Raw genomic sequence first — 18770 nt, forward strand, 5'->3', positions numbered from 1 at the left:
ACTTTCTACACAGCAGGAACACAAACTGAGGCAACATGCCCTCTGTCAGTTTCAACATAAAAACACCAGGTTTTAGTTTAGGCAACAGGGTTTTACTTCTGCTCTGCCCCCATTTAGCTCCATAAGACTTTAAGCAAGTCACTTCACTTCTCAGGGTGGGAGGCGGGGAGGGTTTCTTTCATCTATAAAATGGGAATAATTTTTAATCAACCCTGCCTATCTAACAAGTTGTTTTAAGAACTGAATGCAACAATGCATAGGAGAGTACTCTGTAAATCACAGCACTCTGTGTAAGGAATGACAAGTAACTTCTATTATTACATAGAAAATACATGCATTGTTTCAACTGGACACCGCTTCTCCACCCAAATGGACACCGCTTCTCCACCCAAATGGACTTAATTATCTCTATCTATTACAATGCAAAGGGTAGAGGAAGATTAAAAAAAGGGGGGGGGTGATTTCAGGACTTTACTACATTACAAACAAGGTGTTCTTTTGAAATTCTCTCTGCAGTGTAGTCTCACACCCAGAATAGGCACCACTGGAGGCTGCACAACTGAATGCCAGATATGTGCCAACCCAGGAAAATCATGCAACCAACAATACGGAGGTATGGCCAGTGTCCCAGGAAAACATTCGCCTAAGGTTTTCCTCAGCCTGAGAACTGTGTACTGCAAGAAGTCCCTAAGAGCCACACTCCTCCCTTCTTTACAGACACCAGCACCATGAAAAAAAGTCAGGAAGTTGAAATGCAGCCTTCATAACCATATCTCATAGGCAGAAAATCCCCAGGGAGAGGGGTGAGGGAAGGAGATGGAGAGCCTAGAATCCAGTGACAGACACTGAACTCTACTCTGAAGAACTAGATGGTTCACTGTGGGATGTCAAGAAAGAATAATGATGATGCAGATGTAACTCTGGGCTTCAGGGTGATTACCTGTTCCACTTTGATATCATAATCTCCAAGGACTTTTTTGCCCCGGAAGCACTTGGCCCTGGAAAAAGGGAAAAAAAAACCCCACACAAATTAGTATCATAGAAGTGTTTGAGATCAGGAATTCACGATCATAAAGAAGAGGACCATAGTAGAGAGAACCCCAGAATGAGAGGGTTGGACCCTATAACTCAGCTACTGGATCATCATGAGACAGCCTCAAGCAAACAAACCACTTCCTCTCCTTTATGCTCAACTTGCCTACACATAAAATAATCCAAAGCACTTTTTCACTCCTAGATTTTGCAATTTTTATGATAACATCCTTGGTCTTTGGGCTACAAAAGAAGTCTAGAAGTAGGGATTCCCCTAATGTTATTCCTTGTAAAGAGCAGGTCAGTCTTACACATATACTTTGCTTATCTTCCTCTATCCCACAAGTCACTCTGATTTTCTACTTGGGCTCTGCCCTTGGAGTTTTTAAAGAAACTGTTATCATTTTACCCCTTCATACCCATACTTCCAAAAAGGATTTGAGGCAATTAATAATTTAAAAGGCAAATATAACCAACAAAATAAGGATTAAAGGACAATCAATGAATGACAGAGTTAATTATACCAGAAAATAAATTTTAAAAGGGAAGAGGCTGAGGAATGCTGCTATAATTGAACACAAAACCTATCTTGTATTTCTGAATTTCAGTCAAGAAAATTAGTCAGGCTGAGTTATATAGTAATTATTATATTCCTATCTTGTCATGGATCTAGAGGAATGTCATATTAATGCATCAGTGTCTTCAGAGCCCCTCATAAATGGACTGTGTTTATGTTTATATTTCTATCCATTCCTACCTTGCTCTTAACTCCCCATCCTCACCCCCATAAGATTTTCTTATCTGTCCATTTAGGCTACTTCTCCATATGGGAAAAGGGCCTTTCCACACTATACCTGTTAGCTGGGTTGGTCCCACTTTCCCAGTGCTTGAAATTTCAAATTAGCATATTTCACTGGTGGGTTTCTAGGAGTCCCTCTCCAAAATAAAGGGAGACATCATGTTCCAGGAATTGGACATCATGTTCCAGGAATTGTATGTACGTTGCTTTCAAGAAGATCTCTCTTAATCCTCATAACAACTTATGAGACAGAAAGGTATTCATTTCTGAGAGGAGGAAACCAAGACTCAGAGGAGGAAAATGGCATATTCAAGGTCACATGGCAAGTTAGTGACAGAGCCAGTCAGTATTCACACCCACGTGTGGGTTCAGTGCCCTTGGGACTGTATAGTACTGTCTCCCTCTGCTGATTCATTCTCTCCATCTTCACTCCCACCATTACAAAAACTGACTCGTCATTTGTGCTACATTGCATGTTTTTTCCCTATTTTCCTTCTTCCGCTCAAAAGGACTTGATGTTGTGAGCACTATTTCCACTACAAATACTTCCTACCCTGGTTCCTGTGAACTACCCAGGACAAGGCCAAGATATTTCCTTTCCTCTCTGGATTCTGGAACAGTCCGTTCTAGGAAGTTATCACTTGTCCTAAGTCCCTGGCCACCCTTAAATTGCTCCCCAGAGGTACTCAGCCATCCTGGAGCTGGATCACTGAAGCCTATCCCCCCAACCTTTGTTCCAATACCTTAGTGAGCTTCATCAGCTTGCTTACAGAACCCTGTTCAACATCCATAGGTCTGTAAGCCCCTCCAGCAAGGGGCCTGTACCCTATCCTGTCTCCTTGGCTACAGTTCCATCTTATTTATGAATTTAAATGATAGTCTATAGTGGCACTATCACTGCTCTGTAGATTTTGGACTCTGGAGATCTTTTCCATGACTATAAAAAGGAGAAATGGAGTAAATGACCCTAGAGGTTCCTTTCTTGTGTTGATGAGGTGTGTCTACCTTGTTATCAGCAATGCTTTTCTGATGCTTCCTTCTATCTTCCTGTCTCAAAATAGCTCTTGTTCTGTGAGGTAAGTCTCAGAGCCATTAACAATAACCTCTCATTCAGTATGATACCTTGCACTTTCAAAGCACATTCCTTGCCTTATTTGTCCCTTACAACTTGGTGAGGCAGCCAGGGCAGATAGTGCTGTCCATCTGACTGATGGGGAAATTGAAACCCAGAGCAGTTAAATAATATGCCCAAACCACAGAAAAGTTCATAGGGGTTAAGCCTAGAACTAAGAGTTTACATCTAGGTGCTTACGTGTCACCAAGTATTTTAATTCACTTGCACTTGCTTATTTTGTGAGTTTTAAACACTGATACTGAAGTATATTTATAGATTCTGGCTGGGTTTAGCTGCCACTTCCTGCACCTGCCCAGTGACCAAGTCAGCTAACGATACTGTTTTCATGCCTTCTCCCCAGCCCCACCTCTCCAATGATCTTAATGCTTTTTCCTTAAGGTAATTTGTCCGGTTGAAAATCTTGGTCTGTGTTTCCTGGCTCTGGGTCACTGACCTCTCTTGGCTGAGCCAATCTTATAAAAAAGAAGCTGAGATAGCAAGTGGATGGGGCAGAGACGTTTTCTGGAGAATGAGCACATTCTCCCAGCTCTGGCCCTTGGAAATTTTGGTTCTAGATATTTTTATGAAGAATCTTGCTTGTAACTTACAAGCAAGTGACAGAAGTGACAGAAGTACCTGCTGATATTAAGAGAGCACTGTTGGGAGGCAGTGTGTTAGAATCCAGAGAAGCTGTGAATCACAATGCTCTGAAATCCTAGCCTTAACCTTTCCCGGCTCTGTGACCTTAGGCAAGTGGCTTAAATTAAACAACAACAAAAAAGGTATGTCATGTGGTGAAATCAACCAAAATCTACCTTCAAAAGCACATAAAAGAATAAGATAAAAAATAAGTTTCTCCTTTCCCTTTCCGTTTTCATCACACATAATCCTCATTACCAGTTGCAAGCATATCCTTCCAGTGTGGGGAAAATGTGTGTATGTTATCTGCATACATATATGCTTCATATATACATATAGTATCATGCTACATAAACTCTTCTTTTTTGAATCTTGATTTTTATTGCACTTGATAAAACATCTTAGTGATATGCTTTCAGCACATACTGATGGACCTCTTTCTAATAGTTGCAAGAAATTCTATTTGAAAGTCATACAGTAATTTCACCAATATATATTGGTGAGTGTTTAGATTTCCAGTTTGGGGGTTATTTTTGACATTATAAACAGTGCTATAATGGCTAACATTTAAGAATATATCCATAGAGGGGCACCTGGGTGGCTCAGCTGGTTAAGCATTTGCCTCTTGATTTTGGCTCAGGTCATGATCTCATGGGTTCCTGAGATTGAGCTCTGCCTCAGGCTCTGTGCTGACAGTGCAGAGCCTGCTTGGAATTCTTTCTCTCCCCTTCCCTTGCTCTGTCTCAAAATAAATAAATAAACATTAAAAAAAAAAAGAGAGAATCTATCCATAGGATAAAGAACTTATTTTTCCTAGCTGTACTGAGGTAGAATTGACAAATAAAATTGTATACATTTAGTGTATATCATGATTTAATATACCCATACTTTGTGAATTGGGATTACCATATTACATGTCTATCACCTCACACAGTTACCATTTTGTGTGTGTGGTGAGGACACTTAAGATTTAATCTCTTAGAAAACTTCAAGTACACTGTACAATTTTATTAACTATAGTCACCATGTTGTACATTAGAAGGATAAACAATTTATTGCAGAACTGCTGGTGCAAGGAACATACAGAGTTACAGTTTTTACTGACATTGTCACACTGCCCTCCCCACCCTCCCCTGATACCCCAAGAAAAATACACCACTCTCCTCAGTGTTTGAAAGTTTGGGAAAGTTACTTCACCTCCCTTAGTTCCCTTCCTCCCTCCCTAACCCCATAGTCTCTTGCATAAACAGGGCACAGAGAAGGACTTTCTGACTGGCAATCTTGTCAAATCAACCCAAATTCACCTCCTTGTTCTCAACCCTAAACAGAACCCAAGATGTACATCCTTGAAGTACAGACTAAAAATATCTATGGTGCCTGTGTTGTCAATTTCCCCCTATTGTACCTTTTCTTAACAAGCCTAGCAGCTGAGGATCTATGTGAGTTTAATGGCTTGCAGCTTCCTTGATGGGCCAGGCAATGAACCATCTTCCCTTATTGCTAAAATGAGTAGAGCCTTCTAGATTTAACTCTTCTTACTCAAGGCAATGAACACATTCACCAATCTCACCAATTCCTATTCAACTAGGGCTTATGAGGCTGAGGAACACAATTTCAAAACACTTCTCTGCTAAGGCCGCCTCAAAACTTGTTGGCCCAACCTAGGCAAGCCCAACTTAAATTCTCCCTGTTTTATGCATGGGATAATGGAGAAAGGTCTCTAAATAGAATGGAGAAAGGTCTAGAAATAGAAGCCAGTTTTGTTGGGTTCAGGCCTAGTTCTACCCCTTTTCAGGAGTCTGACTTGACAATAGTTGCCTCTCTGAGCCTTAGTTTCCTCATGTATAAAACAGGGCTGATAATAATTGTAATACTCATAGCAAGCATACACTGTGTGCTAGCCACTATTCTAAGTATTTTATTTTATATATTTTACCTCATTTATTAATACCTTACTCACAGGTCATTGTGAAGACTTAATAAAGCCAGATGAGAATAACGGACATGAAAGTGTTTTGGAAACTCTGAAATGCTATGTAAATACAAACTACTATTAGCAAAATGCAACAGATATTTATGTACCAGGTATTACTGCTGTTTTATTATTACCACAGCCAACATGGCCTCTTCCTCCTCTGAACTTTCATCCCATTTATTGTCTGCTTATGATATTTGGCTCACAGCATCATCATCTGATACCACCTTTCAAACTCAGTTGTCTAATAATCTGGAATACCCCTCTCCCACCTGTAATAATGCTTGGTGCAAGGACCACCCACAAGTGAGCCCTGGATTTTCCAGAACATTTTGGATTTTTAATAATGATTATGTGCTGTTGTCTGCTTATATGCTCTGAGCTAAGGCCTGTACAAACATAATCATTGTGTCCATAAATTTCTAACTCCTTCACTGAGCTATGTACTTACCTAGGTTCATAATCAGGGCTTGCTTATTAACTGGAGTTAATGGTATGTTAATGTTAGGAGTGATGGTTTTGGCCAGACAAATGGAGAAAACCAGAAGGGGCCACCTTCAGGATTGACTGAACAGAGCCTGTCACTGCAGGCCCAAGTTCCTCCTTTCTTCCTGCATTGTGCATCTGAGGGCACGTGCGCATCTATTCTTTCTTCCCCACATGAAAATCTGTTCTAAATCTCCAACCACACTGGAACTAAAGGGCCTAAAAACAGCCTTAAGTGTAAATCTTCCCTAGGTGCCTGAGGTTTATATAGGGATCAAAACCCCAATCTAGAATATGAAAGCACTAACAAGCATTCTTAGAGCTCTGGAACCAGTCTAGCACTTAGTAAATACCTGGCACTGGTGTGGACACTTATCTTTAACAAGGTGCTTAGTTTCTGGCACTCACTGTCTCACTGGCCTTGTTCTTTCAGCCAAGCATCTCTAGGCATGAAGAAGTTAGAAAGTAAACTGGAAATATTAGAGGATTCCTATTTCCCACCCTACACTCAAAGGGTAAAATTAGGCCTGCTAGTCTTGCAGAGGGTTTATGAGGTCCTGCCGCCACCCACTGGCAAGATGTGTACTGCCACCAACCCCACTAGCCCAGGAATATCCCTCCAGGTGCTCATTTGCTGCCTTGACAAACCATGCCTGAAAATTCACTTTCTTCTGGAAAGTGTGTGTCCATATACCCCAAGCTACATATCTGGCTTTTTGCAATCTCTAGAAGGAAAGGCTACAATTTGTCAATAAATTCAACAACAATTTATTGAGTACCCAATAGTAGGTGCTGGAACTGTAAAAATGCATCAGCAGTTGCCAAGTAGAGAAAGCACAGTCTAGAAAAGGAGAATGATGTCCATTACCAATACAGGCAATTGCTAAGTTCTTTTTCAACTCTTAAGATTTATAACCAGTATTCACATTCCCACCTTTCAATCTTTCTTTAAAAAATACTTGAAGTGCACAACTAAAACAACAGAAGTTTCATATAACTCAGAAACATGTACAGTGAAAAAAAAGTTCCCTCTACCTTTACGAAGCTTACAGATTAGTGGAGAACAGAAGCATAAATAAAAGGTATAAATATAAATTTAGGATATAAGCTATAGCGGAAGTACAAACAAGGCATGTTAGGAACTCAAAGGAGGGAATTCTCTTTGCCTGGAGAAGTCTAGGAGGTCTCTAGAAAGGGAATCTTAAAGTCTTAAAGAATGAGTAGGAATTTGCCACATAAGAAGAAGGAAGCAGAATTGAATGGCTGAGTATAAAGGCACAGAAGCTACGTAAGCACAGAACACTGCGGTGGACCCCCTGACTGCAGGGAAGGACACTGTAAGCTGAGCAGTGAGAGCTGCAGGTACAGAGAAAGGGAAGCATCTAACCGGCAAAGGGTTCAGATGTCAGGCTGAATAGTTGGGACTTAATGGCTAGTTTACAAGTTTTTAAAACTTTTTATTGTGAAAAAACTACCCTCATCAGTTATCAATATTTTGCCCATCATTTTCAACTATCACCCTCACTGTTGAGACTATTGTTTGAGTGTTTTAAAACAAATCCAAAATTTCATACCATTTCTTCTATAACACTTTAAATACTGTCTCTGGCAATGATGCATTTTTTATTGTAGCAAAATATACATAACAAAATTTGCCATTTAAACATTTTTAAGTCTAAAATTCAGTGGTGTTAAATACATTCACAACGTGCAGTCATCATCACTATTTCCAAAATTTTTCGCCATTCCAAATAGAAACTGGAGCCATGAAACAATAACTGCCCATATCCCATCCCCATCTCATCCCTGATAATCTACTTTCTGTCTATGAGTTTGGCTATCCTGGGTAATGACTTTTTAACACTTAATGTAGTATTAATAATTAATAATTTTTAACATCTTTACTGTTAAAATAAATTTTAACATCTTTAAAATTTTCCCAATTGTCTCCAAAAATACTGTCAAAGAGGGGTGCCTGGGTGGCCCAGTCGGTTAAGTATCCAACTTCAACTCAGGTCATGATCTTGTAGTTCGTGAGTTCAAGCCCCCGCATTGCGCTCTGTGCTGACAGCTCAGAGCCAGGAGCCTACTTCGGATTCTGTGTCTCTCTCTCTCTGCCCCTCTCCTGCTTGTGCTCTGTTTCTTTCTCTCCCTCAAAAATAAATAAACATTAGAAAAATTTAAAAATACTGTCAAAGATGTTAAGCAGGGAGGTGACGTGATCAGTTGTGCCTAAGATCTGAGAAACCACTTATCTGGAATGTGGGAGAGACTGGAGGGAACAAACCAGGGCTTGAGATCATCTGGGAAGCTGGTGCAGTAAGTAGATTTCAGGACTTGCTATCTTACCAGTACACAACCAAACCGATAGCTACTGCACAGCATTCATCTGGCAACTCAATTGATAACTTAATTGATTAGGCCTAGAAACCTAGCACCTGCCTGGAAAATGACAGTTATTTAAGAAGATATTTAAGAAGATATTAGCTAAGAGGATTTAATGAAATGATAGAAAGTGGTATATGATTCCTACTAAAGATGTTCTGGAACAGAGACATAAATCAGACCTAAAATAGTCAGGGTCTTAATATTGGTAAAGGGTTCTTAACTCAAATTTGGACTTGTTTTCTAATTCACAAACCATAAAACCCAGTATGTGGAGAAATGTCTGTTACAGATAATTGGTTTAGGAATGAGAAGCAAACAACAGGAATGAGTGAACACTTTTCCGGATAAAAAGTTCTGTGGCTAGTCCTTGATGTTATTAATTCAGTGATTAAATTGTTCTATCAAATGCTCTGCAACAAGGCACTTCTTACATAGAAAGCAAGTTGCATGGTGTCTTAGTTAACATTCATATAAATGATCTGGAAGAGAGTACAAGGGGAAATTGCCAAGTTGCAGATGGCATTCAGCTCTTCCAGGGATTAAAATGCCAAGCTGATTAGGGATAAACTGAAAGAAGATGTGGACGTGGGCAGAAAAGTGGCAGAGGAGTTTTAATGTGACTAAGTGTAAGAAAACACATTCAGGGGAAATGATCTTATCACAGGATCATGAGTGTTCAACTACAATCCAGTAAAGGAACCTGAAATGACAGGAGAGGAAAAAAAAAAGACATCAATCCTGTACAATGTCACAGACAAAACACAAAAAGATCAAGAGTGAAAGATTTTAAAATGTTGGGTATCATCAGAAAGTTTACTGGAAACCCAATACAAAGAGTTTCTTACAGGGGCTCCTGGGTGGTTCAGTCAGTTGAGCATCGGACTTCGGCTCAGGTTATGATCTCACAGTCCATGAGTTTGAGCCCCATGTCAGGCTCTGTGCTGATAGCTCGGACCCTGGAGCCTGCTTCGGATTCCGTGTCTCTCTCTCTGCCCCTCCCCCGCTCATGCTCTGTCTGTTTCTGTCTCTCTCTCTTTCAAAAATGAACATTTAAAAAAATTTTTTAAAGTAATAAAGAGTTTCTTACACTCTGACCTCACCTTGTACAAACTATAGGATGTCCATATTTTTGACTCAGCATATTAGGTCCACTTGTCTAAAAACAAATAACATAATGAAAGTAGAAATGGCTCAGGGAAAGAAGAACAAAATGTAAAGGCTCTGATGTTAGGAAAGACTTCAATAAAATCTTCAGACTGTAAAGGTAAAGATCCAAAGAGGACAGAAGTAATATGAAGGAGGGAAATAACACTGAATGACTGCATACGTCATTCATCCCAGATAACCAATTAATCTCATGATACTTCATGCCTTACAGGAATGTCATCGCAATGTTACAGGTTTTATAGGAAAATGAGGCTCAGAAAAATTAAGTGACTTGCTTAAAGGTAGTAGTTAGTAGGTGGCAGAGCTGGTAAAATTAAATTTCAGGACCTCTGATGATCAAATTTAGAGACTGTTTACTTTCTCAGATGAGGACTGTGCTCTATTCATTTTTGTATTCCCAATTCCTGTCCTACTATTTGGCACATTTGCTCATTGTGAAAGAGTCCTGGGCTTGTAGGTCTCTGAGGATACCTACAGAGTCCATGTCTCTGGAATTTATATATTCCCTTAAGTTATCTGTGGGACAACTTCAATAGCCTTAGATGGCAGATGAGACCCCTTAAGAAAAACAGCAAAAACTCAAAGCTCTGAAAATGACTAATTTCTAAGTAAACACCCCAGTTTGACTTCAGTTAGGAACACTAAATCACTTTTTCTGAGCAGATTTTCTGAAGATCTCTATTTTGGGGAATAATTAAATGATGCAGTATAACAAGATAAGATTATCGAATACAGAAGAAAAAAAAAGAATCCTGTAATTCAGAACACATGATGGGAAGATTAGATGCATTTGTCTATAATTATAGTGGAGCTACAGAACAGAATGCTTTGGAGTCATGGGACAAATTCTCTTTCCATGACTGGCTTGTAAAATTAAATCAGGCTGATTTGATTTTGGAGCAAAATGGGTCAGTTATGAAGTTTGCTTTAGAGAAACATCAAGCAAATATAATTTTCAAAAGATACAGATTTATTTTATGCTAGATAAACATGGTTCCTAGCCCTGGCAAAGCCCTAGGTTTAACTCCAGTGGAGGGTCACAAATCATACCCACCATTACCATCAAAGCTGCACGTTTCCATCCATTTATAGCAGTCAAGATATAAAGGAACATTCTTTTTTTTTAATTTTTTTTTCAACATTTATTTATTTTTGGGACAGAGAGACAGAGCATGAACGGGGGAGAGGCAGAGAGAGAGGGAGACACAGAATCGGAAACAGGCTCCAGGCTCCGAGCCATCAGCCCAGAGCCTGACGCGGGGCTCGAACTCACGGACTGCGAGATCGTGACCTGGCTGAAGTCGGACGCCCAACCGACTGCGCCACCCAGGCGCCCCAAGGAACATTCTGTATAATGTGGCCCCATCCTTCTATTTCAAATTTATCTCCTACCATTTCCCTCCTGCAAGACAGCTGCAGAGTTGTTGTGTGAATTAGAAAAAAAAGCACCCTTTACTCCAGGTGGACACATTCCTGTACCCAGGTACCCTGGACTGGCAAAAAGAAGGTGGGGCTGAGTTTCATCCCTCACTAGTCTCCGCACTCAAATGCACTTGTATGGTGAAAAACCTGCACCAGCATATGTAGGAGCCCTGTCCTACCACCATTCAGACACTGAATGGTACTACTACATCAATCTACCATGCAGACGCTGTTTCCCAGCTACCTCTCATCAAACTACTGCCTCTGTGCTTTGGTCTGCTTAGAAATCACCTCTTTCTCACAATAGCCAAGATGTGGAAACAACCTAAATGTCTAGTGATGGGCAAATGGATAAAGAAAGTGTGATGTATATGTACAATGGAATATTATTCAGCCTTTAAAAATGTAGCTCTGTCATTTGCAATGACATGGATGAACCTGGAGGACATTATGCTAAGTAAAATAAGCCAGGTACAGATAAATACTGCATAATGCCACTTACATGTAGAACATAAAATAGTCAAACTTAGAAGCAGAGAGTAGAATGGTGGTTGTCAGGGGCTGGGGAGGCAGCAATTAGATGTTGGTCAAAGATTCCAAAGTTTCAGTTAGGCAAGATGAATGAGTTTTGAGGATCTAAAGTACATCAGGTAACAATTCTGTATTGTATTCTTGAAATTTTCTGAGAGTTCTCACCACAAAATTTACTGTGTTCTTAACACATACACACACCACAAAAGGTAATCTCGAAGGATTTTTATGCATCTATTGAGATCTTATTGTTTTTCTTATTATATTTGCTGCTGTGGTGAATTACATTGATTGATATTGAAATGTTATATGAATTTTGAGTCCCTGGGATGAACCCCATTGGGTCATCATGCATAATCCTTTGCTTTCTTTTTAAAAAATGTTTATTTATTTTTGAGAGAGAGAGCACAAGTACAAGTAGGGGAGGGGCAGAGAGAGAGGGAGCCAAAGATCTGAAGCCGGCTCTGCGCTGACAGCAGAGAGCCCGATGTGGGGCTCGAACTCTCAAACCTTAAGATCATGACCTGAGCCGAAGCTGGACGTTAACCATCCAGGTTAATTGAGCCATCCAGGTGCCCCAAAGCATGATCCTTTTTATATATCATGGGATCATCTAAAATGCTAAAGTGCTATCACTAAAATGTTATTTAGGAATTGTTGAATCTATGTTTATTGGGGATTTTGGTTTGTGAGTTTTCTTTTTTTGTGGTGTTTTTGTCTTGTTTGATGTCAGAGTAATAATGTGGCTTCACAGAATGAGCTGGGAGTAAGAATGTTTGTGGAACTTGTATTCTCTACCATAAATGTTTAAGAGAATTCACCTGTGAAGCAATCATAGACTTTGTACTTTTCTTCCAGCTTTTGGATCCAGGAACAAGTCTTACTTTATTATACAATGTTCTTTTTGATACCTAATCAGACTCTATTAATAACATGTTACAAAGAATGACTGCATCTAAATTTGTAGGTGGAATGGGATATAAATCCTTTTCTCTTTGCTCTTATCCAAATTATTGTTAAGGCTATTGTAGCCTCAACAAAATTGGATGGAGAGTCTTATATTTTCTTTTCTGGTACAAATTTTATGAATTATCTTTGCATGTATCCTAAAACTTATTAAAGACCATTTGAAAATTAATGTTAAAAAAAAGGAAGGAAATCACCTCTTCTCATTCTTCAAGGTCCAAAACAAGTTCCTCCTCCTTTATGAAACCTTTCCTGTCCTTCCCTCTGATAGTGGTTTTCCTTTCCTTTGAAAGCTTAGTCTGAAACCCATTCCCTTGTCACTTTAGAGAGACACAGTTTAGTATAACCCACTGATTTTTCATTTATGTGTGCCTCTTCCTACTGTATCAGAGCCTTCTGAGGGTGCAGACTGTCTTATATTTCCTTCCTACTGCCTCACACACACACACCCTCACACTCACCACTGCCTTAAATAAAGCAAAACGGGGAGAGTTAATTTTATGTTTCAACTTGACAAGGCCACAGGGGTCCAGATATTTGCCTAATCATTATTCTGGTGAGGGTGTTTCTGGATGACATTAACATTTGAGTTAGAACTGAGTAAAGCAGATTGCCCTCCCCAATGTAAGTGCACCTAATCCAACTTATTGAAGGCCTGAAGAGAACAAAAAGATGGAGTAAGGAAGAATTCACTCTCTCTCTGACTGTCTTTGAGCTAGGTCTCAGTCTTCGCCTGCCTTTGGACTCAGACTGAAACTTACAACTTTCCCGGTGCTTAGGTCTTCAGACTTGGAACTATTCCATCGGCTCTCCTGGGTCTCCAGTTTGCCCACAGATCTTGGAACTTCTCAGTCTCTATAACTGTGTGAGCCAATTCTTTACAATAAATCTCCTTCTCTTTCCCTATCTATCTATCTATCTATCTATCTATCTATCTATCATCCATCTAATCTATCTATGTCTATGTCTATCTACCTACCTACCTATCTACCTCTCTCTATTGACCTACAGATAAATATATAGAGAAATAATATATATTATCTATTATCTATGTATTATTTACTTATGTTATCTATGTATAACATAGATAAAGATGTATAGATACAGATATCTATCTCCTCGGACTGCTATAGTAAAATACCATAGACTGGGTGCTTAAACAATAGACATTTATTTCTCACAGTTCTAGAGGCTGGGAAGTCTAGATCAAGGTGCCAGTCTACTCAGTAAGATCCTCTTCCTGGCTTGGAAAGACCCACCTTCTTGCTGTGTTCTCACATGGTAGAGAGAGAGAGAAAGAGCTCTCTGTTTTCTTTTTATAAAAACACTAATTCTGAATGAAATATGACCTTTTGTAGCAACGTGGATGGAACTGGAGAGTGTGATGCTAAGTGAAATAAGCCATACAGAGAAAGACAGATACCATATGGTTTCACTCTTATGTGGATCCTGAGAAACTTAACAGAAACCCATGGGGGAGGGGAAGGAAAGAAAAAAAAAAAAAGAGGTTAGAGTGGGAGAGAGCCAAAGCATAGGAGACTGTTAAAAACTGAGAACAAACTGAGGGTTGATGGGGGGTGGGAGGGAGGGGAGGGTGGGTGATGGGTATTGAGGAGGGCACCTTTTGGGATGAGCACTGGGTGTTGTATGGAAACCAATTTGACAATAAATTTCATATATTGAAAAAAAAAACACTAATTCTATCATGGGGGCTCTACCCTCATGACCTCATCCAGACCTAACTACCTCCCAAAGGCCCCACCTCCAAATACCATCACATTGGGAGTTAGAACTTCAACACATGAATTTGGCAGCAGGTGGATTGGTGGGTGGAGGTGGGGGGGAACAGGACACACGAACATTCAGCCCCATAACAAAATCCTTAATAAAGACCTGTTGCTTGATTCCTGACAGAGGACACCCACCCATCTGAGACTCGAGGAATGAGGAACCACAATACATAAAGTAGTATCATACAAGAATACACAGTGCTATATGTTCATCCAATGCCAAAAGCAAATAGCCATTTACATCTTTTAGTTGAGGTATATACACCCTGAATCAAAATGAAGAAAGAGTACCTTTCCCACTGGGTCACAAAGAAACAAGTTATTCAAGCCAACTCAGAAATTTTGCATTTCAATCAATTGCTGAGTGGAACCAGATTAACTTGGGTTTAAGTCTCAGATCCTCAATTTACTACCTGAAATTTACTACCTTTATTTCTCTGTATCTTTATAGGATAAAGATAATACCTATTTCTAAAATTTGTGAGATTTAAATTATTTTAATGTATTCCTCAAATGAGCTAAACTTACCACCTCACCTCTCTTGGGCTTTGCACTTGCTGCAGGATATATCCTTCCCCTAGATCTTTGCACGTTCTGCTGTTTCTTACTATTTGAGTCTCAGTTTATACATTACCTTGTTATGTTTTTCCAGACTACCTGAGCTAAGGTAGTCCCTTCCCCTCCCAGTCATTCTATTATCTTCAAAGACATTATATTCATTTAAAAATTTTCTTTGACTATTATCTATCTCCCCAATCAAAATGTAAGTTCCACGATAACAGGGACCTACCTGTCATAGTAACTGCTATATCAATCCCATGTCAGCTCTATTATAATGTCTGGTACATATTAGGTGCCCAATAATATTTGCTGAACAAATATAAGTATGTACAGTATCTAGCACAGCACTCAGCCACACATTTTAGGTACCTCTCTTCCCCTGTCTACGTAAAAATCACTGGATTAAACAATGTGCTTGTGTGAGTCCTTTGAAATGCAGAGCATTTCAACCAAATGGATTCTTTGTTTGAATGTTGATCAGGTATTTACAATTAAAGACAGAAATATGGTCACTCTAATATTTGATGAGACCATCCTCTGTCTTATTGTTCTATTCTAGGTACATGTCAGCATACTAGTTATTAAAGTGTTATAAGACTTTACTGTCATGTGAGACTTTAATAACATACTTCCTCAGCCTTCTGAGAGGGAAATTTTCGCTTAGAGGCTTTTTATTTATGAAGAAACAGAGTCCCAGAAAGGGGTAATACTTGACTAATTCAAGGTCTAACACTTAGTTAGAGGTAGACCATATTCCCTTTCCATTCCACCATGTTGCCCCTCTAGAGCAAGAAAGGCAACTCTCCCCAAATCAAGGAACACTGTAATTGAACAGAGATCTGTAAGTGACATTATAGGATGTGGAAACGGAGGGCTTGAATTCCATTCAAGGTGCTTGTGAGATCAAGTATGATAAAGAATATAAACAGCTCTGCATTACAAAAGCATTAGGTAAGTTTTATTTATTTTTATCACTTTACTGATACTTTGATTCTGTTTGTGATAATTGCATCACAGTTCACATAGCAAATTGTTGGAAGGAAATAAGAGTGCTCTCTTCATTCTGCTATCATTAGTAAAGGAGATTTGACCCTCATTTCCTGGTCCAAGAGAAAACGGTCGTTACCAGCCTACTCACCACCATGGCTCAGTAGAAACATCCTTGTACCTCAAGGCAACAATACTTTGGATTTCCAAATCCAAACCCAGGTGGCACATTCCATTCTACAATTTTCCAACTGGCACCAATTCAGGGGGAGATATTACTCACAGAATAGGCACTAACAACTGAATTTTGGCAGGGTGGGAGAATAACTGGCACTGTCCTGCAAGAGACATGCCACATGTTCCCAGATGCACCCAAGTTTAGCAAAATGGAACCACACATATTCTGAATGGAAAAATGGACCTTAGATGGTATACTCTCATTTTTTTAGGTTTTTTATTTATTTGAGAGACAGAGAGAGAGAGAGCACATGTGTGCGTGTGTGAGTGGGGGTAGGGGCAGAGAAAGAAGGGGAAAGAGAGAGAATCTCAAGCAGGCTCCACACTGTCAGCATGGAGCCCCACATGAGGCTTGAACTCATGAACCATGAGATCATGACCTGAGCCAAAATCCAGTTGGATGCTTAACCGACTGGGCCACCAGGAGCCCTGGTTTTCTCTCATTTTCACAGGCAAAGAAACGGACACTTAAAGAGGAAAAATGGTCTTCCAAGGTCATGGAGTGGGAATCCTGTGGAAGGCAGCTTTGCTCACTACTATACCACCAGTGCTCACAAGAACCCTGTGGGAAAGCCCATCTTTTCTCAATCCAATGCTCTTCTCATTACACCAAGTTTAGTATGCAATGAATCTGGAAAGAAGTTCATGCCTTAGTATAGAAGTGCAAAGATATATGGTGGTGTTCTGGCTCTCTTCTCCTCAGTGAATTTGTCCATCATTTCAGCCATCTCTCATGATCCATTGAAATGCTCTTCACATATAACAAGCCCAAAAGACTAGTTTTAAAAATCAACCCAAACTGATTGAAAACCCAGTTCATTTTTTAGTGTTAGATATATTCCTTTGAAAAGGAGTTTGTTATTCAGTGCTATTATAATGAAATATGTTCCATAAACCTTTAAAAACATTTTCATCATTCATTCAACAAAGATTTTTTAGATTAGGTACCTACTATTTGTCCAACAATATGCAAAGCACTGGGTAGGGGGAAGGTTAAGGAAAGACTATAGACCTCACACAGTTCCAGCACAAAGAATAAATTAGTGTTAACAGCAGTAGAGCAGATTATTTATCAGAGAGTCCAAGTACCAGAATTATATTAACTACAGTAAAATTAATAATAGCTAATATTTATTAACTACAGTAAGCACTAGTTACTATGCTGAATTTACACACCTTATTCAATTAATCCTTATGTCATATAAGGTAGACAAGATCATCTCCTAATCCAACAGATAACTAAGACACAGAGAGATTAATTAATTTGTTCAAGTCATGTAACTATTGAGTGATGGATTCAGGGTTTGTGGTCATGATTCCAGAGCAGATCTTATTAACCACTTCACACTATTTCTGAAATGTGAAATTATTCAAAAATAATTTTTAAAGAGTATTCATTTTTGAAAATCTCACAATTTACTAACATTTTTCTAAGATATTCACTTTTATGCATGCTTTAAAATTTTTTACTTTTGATTAAATAAAATTTTGTAATAATAACAATTGAGTGTAATAATTTATATTCTTATTTAAAAATGGTTTCCTAGAGGGGTGTCTGGCTGGCTCATTTGGTTGAGCATTTGACTTTGGCTCAGGTCATGATCTCATGATTCGTGGGTTTGAGCCCCACGTCAGCCTCTGGGCTGACAGTTCAGAGACTGGAGCCTGCTTCAGATTCTGTGTCTCCCTCTCTCTGTTCCTCCTCTGCTAATGTTCTGTCTCTCTCTCTCTCTCTCTCTCTCTCTCTCTCTCTCAAAATAAATAAACATAATAAAAAATCTTTTTTAAAAATGATTTCCTAGCAAGTATGATTTTTGTGTTTTTAAAAAATGTTTATTTACTTATTTTGAGAAAGAGGGAGAGGGAGTGTGATAGAGGCAGAGAGAGAGAGGGGGAAAGAGAATCCCAAGTCATGCGCTGTCAGTGCAGAGCCTGATGTGGAGCTCAATCTCATAAATGGTGAGATCATGACCTAAAATCAAGGGTTAGACACTTAACTGACTGAGCCACCCAGCGCCCCTCAAGTATGATTTCTGTAATAAAAGTATAGCTTTAAAAATAGATACTTATACAAGACAGTAAAGACAACCAACACCTTTAGATACAATTTGGTAACTTTTCTGTAATAATCAACCATTATAACCATTAATTCTCTTCATTTTTCCCAGAGCAGATTTTAAGAGAAGTATCTTTTGTTCATCAGGCTTCTACATAATTTTCCAGCTCTTAAAGATTTCAGTTTCTTTTTAGTTAAGACAGATAAACTTTAAAAATTCCATTATTTCTTTGATCACACTTTACATAAAACATTTGTGCTCTGTGGGGATTTGTTGTTTGATGGACATAGAGATTCAATTTTATAAGATGAAAGGAGATTGGTTGTACAACACTGTGAATATACTTAATGCTACTGAACTAAATGTACACTTAAAAATGGTTAAGATAGTAAATTTTATGTTATGTGTATTTTATCACAATTAAAAATAAAAATTCCTTGTGCTCTTTTAAAGTCAAGATACTTAACCTTCACAGATATTGTCAATTTAGAACAGATAAGGTCTCAAACATTCTACATGGTTTTCTGTTTGTGCTACAGTACAGAAAAAGGAGTGATAAATTCTGATCACAGGGTGAAAGGAAGAAATTTTGCATAGTTTAGAAATTCACCTGAATTAC

At 39.0% G+C, this 18770-nt stretch overlaps 1 protein-coding gene across 1 annotated transcript in view; it reads right to left on the reverse strand.

Annotated features, from left to right (window-relative positions):
• Positions 1–18770, reverse strand: part of SYN2 (synapsin II) — a 203512-nt gene that overhangs the window by 50459 nt on the left and 134283 nt on the right. Inside the window, exon 2 of the mRNA XM_058725967.1 lies at positions 941–998. Coding sequence (XP_058581950.1) covers positions 941–998 — 58 coding nt within the window. The remainder of the gene's footprint in view (positions 1–940; positions 999–18770) is intronic.

The sequence above is a fragment of the Neofelis nebulosa genome, chromosome 4 (genome assembly GCF_028018385.1).
Source record: "Neofelis nebulosa isolate mNeoNeb1 chromosome 4, mNeoNeb1.pri, whole genome shotgun sequence".
In the NCBI taxonomy this organism is placed as follows: domain Eukaryota; kingdom Metazoa; phylum Chordata; class Mammalia; order Carnivora; family Felidae; genus Neofelis; species Neofelis nebulosa.